Source organism: Olea europaea, unplaced genomic scaffold, assembly GCF_002742605.1.
Source record: "Olea europaea var. sylvestris unplaced genomic scaffold, O_europaea_v1 scaffold1454, whole genome shotgun sequence".
Taxonomy (NCBI): domain Eukaryota; kingdom Viridiplantae; phylum Streptophyta; class Magnoliopsida; order Lamiales; family Oleaceae; genus Olea; species Olea europaea.
This window is the reverse complement of record NW_019232087.1, coordinates 5797-15180: the sequence shown is the minus strand read 5'-3', so window position 1 is coordinate 15180 and position 9384 is coordinate 5797. Positions and strand designations below refer to the sequence as shown.

The window sequence follows — 9384 nt, the reverse complement described above, 5'->3', positions numbered from 1 at the left end:
GTAAAAACGTAATTTTACGTTAGATCTTATATTATTATACTATTCGAGAGCAATAAAATCTATCCAGAGCATCAATATTTAAATGCATCTGCAAAAGAATGGACGTATAAATAAATAGAGTAATTTAATTCGTGTTTTTACTTTTATCCATCAATATACTTCAAGAATATTAAAATTATAATATTATATTCTTTTGGAACAATAAATATTTCTTTTTAAAATATTAATAATATTGTGTTTCTTCAAAACATCAACACAAATATTTCATATTAAGTTGTGCTATCTTCAAGAGCACGAGATATATAATCTTCAAGAGTGCAATATTATTCTTAAATATTGACATTAACGATTCATTCTACCTTTCGAACAAACAATATAATATTAAAATTTGTGCTCTACTTGAGTAACAATCAAATATTATTTTTGAATATTTATATAACGAATGTTGTGTTTCTTTGAGAACATCGACATTATATTCGTTAAAAATAAATATAATTTAAATTATACCTTTTTAGGAGAATTGAATTAATATTCTTCTGGAATATTGAAATTTTGTACTAATTCAGGAACAAGGAACTATTTATAATAGATAGATATACAATTAATATTCTTTTGAAATATTAATTATAATATTGTGCTACTTTTGGAGCAACAACATGATAAATTATTAATTTGAAATTTATAGAATAATATCTAAAAATATTTAATTACCATATAGACATGATATAAATCTATATAGAAAAATTAATTACTAAATATGCATTAGGAAAAAGAATCTCTATATATAGAAGTTGACAAATCGCTAAATCTTTTACGATATGCAAAAGATACTAAATATGGATATGAATTCCACATATACAAAAATCAAAAGTAGAATTAATATGTAGTAGATTCAAAAGACAAAATTAATATATGAAAAAAATATGTGACAAAATTGATTGTGCATGAATCAAAAGACATGAATTAATGTATATAAATTATATACGCCAACGTGAATTAAAAATAATATGCATACCAACAAAAAGCGGAAGAGAATAAGCAACCTGGTTATGATGTATATGTACATCGAAAGAATTCATATGCCTCTAAATTAATTTTAATACATATGATAAATATTTATACTTAAAAAAAAAAAAGTTACCACGTTTACTAAATTTTGAAAAATTAAACTATCGTGCTAATAACGTGCTGTGAAAAAAGAAGAGAACAAAAAGAAGTCAATAGACTTATGTGTGTTTTTATTCAGAACTAACACCCTATATTTATAGATAAGAATCAGAGATACAAGGCAATAATTCCTAGGGTTGTAGGGGTAATGATGTCATTCACTAACAAACCTTAATAAACTTATCATTTACAACATTAATAAATATTTTTAATTAATTAGGTAAAGACTTGATTTTTGCATTAATTAAACTTAAAACCTGATTTTTGAATTGTGCATAGTTAAAACCTCATTTGTGAATTTTTTTCCCCAGAGAAAATGGCTATGAATCTCAGGTAATTGAAAACCCAACTTAGTAACAACTTAATGCATATAATAACTAACATTATTTACATAAAACAGAGATCAAGCAGATAGGTGTGCCACTCAGTCGCACTTACAATAAAGCCACTAAATCATTAAGTTCACTTCATGATAGCAATATATATACATACATGTAAAGATTGAACTCCAACCTTAAGGGTCCCCCACCGCCCCTGAATCAAACTATTACATATATGGGAGGTCCTGTCACCTATGCATCTTTCCATGGAGGATTCTGCAGCAATTATGCACTGAAGCCCCTGTGGAGAGAGCTCCAAGAATTAGAAGGGAAGCTGACACAAGCTTGTGCTGCTGCCTCAGCCATCTGGTCCCTCCCAATGCCGGCATTGCAGATGTTAGCAATGGCACGCATATGTTTCATTCCGTACTGGGACAGTGACCCACAATGCTGCTCAAATGTTCTGACCTGCACGGGAAATTATGCTCGATAATAATTGTAAAAATGACATGCTTTTGTCCAGTTTATGGAGTTAATCAATATATTCTAAGAAGAAAATATTTGAATTTTACTGCCCCCTTGTCTAAAAGGGCTAGCAAGTAGAAGTAGTGTCATAAGAAATGTACTGTGGTCCTTGGTCCTATTAGAAATGGGACTTCTGTTTGTTTAAATTTAGTCTTCAACCCAGCCCCTTAAGGAGCCAGATTGGTCAAGTTTTTCACTTTAACATCCTGAATGAGTGGCAGCGATACATGATCCCGGGACTTCTACATGCTTCGATATCATGTGAAATTATCTCATCAAATTTACCGAGAATAAGTAAAACTAAGTAGATTGGATACATATGGTACTAGTGTGGTGAATGAGCTATGAACGTTACCAGCGATTTAAGGCAGCTCCAGTCATCAACAAGAGGCTTTCCAGCAGACCGAATGGTCTTCAATACTTCAGGACCTTTCTCGATTCCGAACAGAAGTTTTCCAATAAGTTTCATACTGCTGTCAACGTGTGCTCTGTGTGCCATAATTTCGGCAAGCTGTTTTTGAGCTTCAAATTTCCTAGCAGACCCTTCAGGAGCCTTGAGGAACTGCCACGTGGGATAAGGGTGAGTAAATAAGATTTGCCCAAAAAAGCTGATGATATATCCAAACTTGAAACTCACTCTCGAATCAACAGTGTCATGGGATGAATATATCCAGCACCAGTCAATTATACATACACAACAAATTGAAGGACGAATTACGGCAAATGAATGTAAAAAATTTGATTCATATTTATTACATATAAGTTTATATATGTTTGCATCTGATTTTTTAAGCAAACTATGGTGCACATTACATTGTTTCAATTCTTGGAGCTTCTACACAATGTCTGCACATTAACCCCAAAAGCTACCATCTAGAAACAAATATTGAAGCATAAAGAGGAGTCGATGTTGTAAAAACAAAAGCCGTGCATACCTTATTCCAGAAATGCAAAAGTTCAGCATCTCTCTGGTTAACGGCTTTTGAAGATGGCCGCAGGGAATTGTCATCCACAAAGGTGAAATTATCGTTTGCGGGATTTGAACCCATATACACGAAAAGATGCTCCAAGCTTAGCTGTAGATCACCATATTGCATGACATGGGATCCGTCGTAGTAAGAATTATCATTTGAAGTTCTCTTTTTGACCTGAAAATGCCAACATAATAAATCCATAAGACACAAGCAAAGGGACAAATGATGCCTAAGGGGAACTAGTTTAAACAAACTGCTCAAGTTGATCATATAGCTGGCCTCATGATCTTACCACTTGGTATTGTTGCTTCAAAGTTTCAGTCCGCAGATTGTGTATATCACTGCTCATGAAGACAGAGATTTGAATGTCAATTAACGAACAAAAAGCCAAATACGGTCAATAAATACTCTAGTCATAACCCCTCAAAATTATATTATTATCAAGATAACCTTATTCTTTTCCTTTAATTTATCCACTATATAATGTTACCAAATCTGCTTTTGGTTAATTAATATTTCTGCTTCCAGCAGATAAAGCTTGAACAATCCAACTATCTCAACTAATGATGCAAATAATTTTTTCCCGATACCTATGTTGATCTTTTAATGATGATTGACACAATAAAAAAGTAATGCACACCTGTCCTCCATCCAGGCAACACTATACAAGTCACCCAAGCAGGTTTCGTATTCGGGTGGAGGACTAGGATAGTCTCCTGGGCAATAGGTTGCCCAACTGCTCTCTTCCGCATTGGATGCAGTGGTTGCATATATATTCATGCCTTCAGGAAGAAGACCCTCAAAGATACTTCCAGATTCACAAGCTTCAAGGTAAAATACCTATTTAAGGGGAGAAAACAGCAAAATTGTAGTTCTTGCTTGACTGGAAAATATTTTACTTGTCCAATGAAATTTATAATAAAATTTACCAAGCGTTTATATGTCCCAGATGCGTGCTTCTTTTTCAGAGCATCTATCAGATCATCCGCATAGAGGTAAGGACTGGTAGGCATCCCTGACAACATATGAGAACAAAATAAATAAGCAACTCGTATAACTAGTATCTCTTAGAAAACTAAAAGTGAATTCAAGTTTTAGTAGTATCCAAATGAAATGACAAAGTAGGAAAGTAGACTTCTAAAAGACCACTAATTTTTGCAAATACCAATTATTCTTCACACCACAAAAAAGAAAGGGACCTATCAAAAAAATGAAAAAACAAAGAAAGAAAGGGAATAACAAAAGGTATAAGGTAGTTTTGAGATAAATGACATAGGTCAGTGATCTATATTGCAATTTAAAACTTCTCTAATTTCCTTCTTGGCAGTAATCCATTCCATGTTGATACACTATGGCATCTGCCCAAAACAACATATTTCGGATTCTTCAGGCCATTGCTTATAAATTGTATGGGATGTAGACTTACCTCCAGATGTCTTAAGAACTAAGAGTTAGGTGTTGTATACAGCACAATGCAGGATAAGGATACAGTTAGTCAGCTCCAGACGACTAACAAAGAGTACTTAAATTGACTTGAGTTGCATAATGAAAATAAAGAGTTTGAAACAATATATACTCTTGAAATTGTCCGCTATGAAAACTCGAGACAAACAATAATAACAAGTATGATATTATACACTATAGGTAATAATGCACAAGTTAGCTACATTAAACCATTCTAGTGCTACACCTACCAAAAGATACTAAAACATATATAGAAGGAACTACTGTCAATAAAGTTTGTGTCAATTTCAAGAACAAAATGCAAAATACTATTTTCTACATAAAATAAATTAATACCACAAGGTTCATTCCATTAAAATACATTAGTATGTATCGAAAAACATAAGCCAATAAAGGGCCAAATAAAAAGAAGAGCGTCATATGAGAGCTACTCACCTAGCGTTCCAGGAGCACCATGATCGGAATAAAATATGAAGATATGATCATTTGGACCGCTATCCACAACCTTTCCACTACCTCCAGTGAGTGCAGCTCTATTTCCCAGGATTACAGCCAAAAAATTATTAACAGTAACATCATCTCCAACATAATCCTGTCTCAAGAAAATCAGTTCATGAGGAAAAGGAAATTCAGTTTCAACATTCCACAATCTACTTACATATTCAAGAATAAAACAAACCTTTGGGACTCCTTTATAAACATCTGCACCATGGGGGCTGTTAATTATGACTCCAGGCCTAGGATTCTCGCTATCATAAGCAATGTCATCATACATGAAGACTACAATATTTTCATCTTTGAGACCACCTTTTTTGAGGAGTTGATACGCATGGCATATATCAGCCTAAAAAAAATGTACATCCTTATATTAAAATGAAAACAGCAATGGCAATAGCAATAGGTACTTTTATGTAATTTTAATATTGAAACCTTTTTGTCTGTATGGTTGGGATCCTCTGATTAAAGGTAGGATTCCAAGTGAACATTTTGTGTTTCGAGTATTTGTAGTTCCACCAAAAAGTTATAAAAGGTCTTATTTCCCATTATTTGGGTGTCCAGTACAAGAATTTTACATTTTTCAAGTATAAGGTACCAACAGCCAGAATATGAAATGATTAATGATTAATATCTTGGAACAAGTGTATAGATTTCGGCAATATGGTGAAATCTGCTCGTCCAGATCTATTTTTCAGTTTGTTTTTGTTTTCTTCATTCTTTTCTCAGTTTATTAAAAAATTGCAAAATGATTGTCACAGAGTCTTTGAAAACTGTTCCCAAGTGAAATATTATTTCTTGATGTTCCGTGCACATGATAGTGTTAATATCAAAGTGGTCCTCCACGTAAAGGATTAAACAAAACAAGTAAAAGAAGAGTTAGGCCCCGTTTGGTAGGGATTTTGAGAATTGATTTTTACCAAACGGGGCCTTAGTGAAAGGTCTCACATAAGATGTAAGAATTGTGCCATTTGTACAAACTGACAAACTTGGTTTACAAAGTATGTGTTATCAACATTTAGACCAATTATTTCAAAAACAATTTGTGAAATCAATGGCCTAAAATTTGTTAACACTTAATTTGTAAGAGCCTGTTTGGGAGTGATTTTGAGAATTGATTTTTTGACCGTTAGGAGAAAAGTGGGATCCCCTATGAGAGAAGAAGTGCTAGAGAGGGAAGAAGTGCTGGAATAGTGAAATAACGGTCAAAAAATCAATTTTTTAGGTCAAAAAATAGGCCCAAACAGGGCCTAAATAAACTTACAAAGTTTGTACAAGTAGATTAATTCAAGATGTAAACATAACTCCATGACAAGCAAGAATCATGCTACACATACAGGTTAAAAAACGGGTGAGAGACATGTCAACCCGTGATTTGATCGAAAAATTAAAACAAAAAACACCAATCACTTGCTGCCAAATCACTCGATCTCCTTCCTCCCTGTTTTTAAGCCTGGCTTTATTTGACAAACTACACAGTCGTACCGTCTTAAACAATTTCATTTTAGTTCAGTAACTGGAAAACAAAACTAATTATTAACTTTTCCATTTGGGTCGGCTGAGTTCCTACATTTATTACGGACAAACAACTGAAGATATTTTGGCTTTCAAAACAAAATAAAAATAATAAAATTAAATATTTTGATTTAAAAATTAAGAAATAAAAAGATATTTTGAATTTTCAACACACACATATGTATGATCAGCAATGGACAAAAGGAATGAAAATTACAATGTGTCAGCTGATGTCTCAATTCAAATTTTCAGCAAGAAAATCAAAACTAAAACCAGATCTATCCCTATTAAAGTCCAGCTTCTTGTCACGTCTGACTGAAAAAGTAACTAAAATAAATAAATTGTTAGAAGGGCTAATGATAACCTGGTGCCTGTAATTCCAGTAGCCACTGGACCCAGCAAGCAGGACAGCCCATCTGGTCCCTGTAGAATCTTCATCGGCACCGGCACCGGCACCGCCGTTGCCCGAGATTTCAAGAGCTTCTGATGGCAGTTTAATTATATCCCGACCATCGGAGATAGACGCGATCGAGAGTGAGAAGAGGAAAAGAACACCGGCGGCGTAACTCATCATGATCTTCCCCGGCGATGATGAATCTTTTAAGTTTTAATAATAAATATATTTTTTTTTGTAGAAAAAGGAAGATGAGTTGTCGATGTTTATATAGGCAAAACGTAAATGCAAAGGGATGCGCGGGGCGGGATCTCCTACGTTAGGGATATGTGCAATTCATTCCAATTAGATTTTGTTTAAGAAAAAATTTTACGATTGGTCCTGTATATATTGTCTCCATGACAAGTTGATTCCAACATTTTATGAGAGGTATAATAGATAATAAGTATTGTTCAATTTTTGGTGAATTTTCTCGTGATCCTCGTGAAAACGTATCTCACTTCAAAGTTAGAGATACCATCGAAATCTATTTTCATAAAATTGGAAATGACGTGATTATGTGGTATTTTTATGAAGATTTGTATTTTTTCAGAGTCCAATTTTTTCTAATTTAAATTGGTGATAGTGATGGCAATTTATCCCGCCACGCCCCGAATGGGGCAAAAAAACCCGCCCCGCGGGACATCCACCCCATGAAATTCTTTTTATATATATATATATAAATATAGAGTTCATCTATGCAACATATTTCAAAATCGCTTTTTATTTAAACTTATTTCCTATCACAATTTTTTTAATAACATAATTTACATGTAGACCTATAATTTTTTCATATTTTTTATTCACACATTATCTAAAAATCATTTTACACTATAAATAATTTTATCCCAAAACAAAAACTTAAATTTACATAAAGTAAGAGCATTCTTTATTAAAAGTTCAACTTGAATGTTATCCGTATTTTATTAAATTCGAAATTTAAAAAAAAAAATTAAACGGGGCAAGAAAATTGCCCCGCCCAGCCCAGCCACGTTGCCATCACTAATCGGTGATTTTCAATATAAATTTTATCAATGGAATTGAACTAAACCAGAATGAAATGCTTCAATTTTGTTTGATTCCATTTTGTACTTAAAATAATTGTAAGGTTTAAACTGTTGTTTAATTCACGAGCTATATTCAAGTGAGCATAAATTATTTTGAATCGTTTTATTTGAAGTCATATAAATTAATGATTGGTATAATTGAAAGTCATAAAAAATATATATATAATTTTAAAATTGAATTGAAGTAGATCTAAGAATTGAACTAGAATTGTTTGGTTCTTGATCTTGAGAACTAAGACCGATTGAATTTTAACTAGAATTTCGAATAAAAATGCTCAACCTTACTAAGATTCAATTGTCCGAGAAAGTACGGGTGATGTTTCAAATGTTGAGGACTAACTTGCTCCTATAAAATGTATAGTGACTGTACATTTACACTATTAAGGTGTCCTTGAATGAAATCTTCTTTATTAATGAAATCATTTTAAATTCATAAATTATTGAGATGCTTAAATTTTAAAAGATTTCATTAAAATTTTAGTTGGGTAGACTTTAATTTCAAAGGAATTTTAAAATTCGTCAAAGAGTTCCTTTTTAAGCTATACATCCAAATATTTTTAAATTAATTTAATAATTGAAATTTTTAAATCCTAATAAATTCATGAGTTATTGAAAATATCTATATTTTAAAGGATTATATTCAAATTCCCTAAAATATTAGTTGGGACACAAGCAGACTTTAATGAATTTTATTAACAGTGTATTCGAGCCCTATTTTTGTCTCAAATGCATTTTGGAATAGTATTTTGATGACGAATGTGATTAAAAAATAAGAAATTTTTTTGCTTGTAATATTATTTTATTGAATAATGTGTAGTTAAAAATGATCGATGAAAGAGTGTATTTTGGAAATAATGATGACAAAATAAGGATTAAAATTTTAGGGGGTGCTTGATAGGTATTTTTATGTAAAAAAGTATTTTAGAATAGTAAATTGATGTGAAATGTGTGGTTGAGAAATAAGGAAAAGTTTTTGATTTACGTATAATATTATTTTAATAAAGAATGCGTGATTGAAAAGAAGATAGAGAAAAATACATTTTGAAAAAAAGACTACCAAACAAGGCCTCAATTTAAAGGGAAGTGCTACATGTACATAATTGTTTATATAATGGTATCCATAATTACACGTGATACTGGATCCAACTTTTAATTCAAATTTCACACTTGAACATCAACAATAGGATGCTTGCCACATCACATTATGGACACCATTATGTGCAATAATTATGTACAAGTAGAATTTTTCTAATTTAAAATATTTGAATTTGAAAGGACTTTTAAAAAATTTAATCACAATTTCAATTAAAGACAACAGGTAGAGCCTGCTTGATTTTGATTAAAATTTGATTTTAATTTAAGTGAAACTCAAGCAATCAATATTAATCACATCTTCCCCGAATTTTAAAATTTTTCAATCACAT

The 9384-nt window shown here is 31.9% G+C and overlaps 1 protein-coding gene across 1 annotated transcript; it reads right to left on the bottom strand.

Annotated features, from left to right (window-relative positions):
• Positions 1–1517: 1517 nt before the first annotated feature.
• Positions 1518–7116, bottom strand: LOC111376116 (vacuolar-processing enzyme-like). The gene is made up of 9 exons (XM_022999043.1): positions 6825–7116; positions 5130–5294; positions 4886–5042; positions 3916–4001; positions 3627–3826; positions 3279–3327; positions 2948–3160; positions 2368–2574; positions 1518–1955 (listed from the first exon to the last, which is right to left on the bottom strand). Exons 1-9 carry the CDS (start codon positions 7032–7034, stop codon positions 1773–1775), a joined length of 1470 nt encoding a protein of 489 aa, XP_022854811.1. The 5' UTR covers positions 7035–7116; the 3' UTR covers positions 1518–1772.
• Between the last annotated feature and the right edge of the window lie 2268 nt (positions 7117–9384).

What these genes read in the sequence shown, in the direction of transcription:
- LOC111376116 (XM_022999043.1), bottom strand. Translation starts at nt 7,034, where the DNA reads ATGATGAGTTACGCCGCCGGTGTTCTTTTCCTCTTCTCACTCTCGATC. An exon ending in ACTGGAATTACAGGCACCAG is followed by an intron (nt 5,295 to 6,824) that starts GTTATCATTAGC and finishes CATTTTTTTTAG; the next exon opens with GCTGATATATGCCATGCGTA. An exon ending in TTTATAAAGGAGTCCCAAAG is followed by an intron (nt 5,043 to 5,129) that starts GTTTGTTTTATT and finishes TTCTTGAGACAG; the next exon opens with GATTATGTTGGAGATGATGT.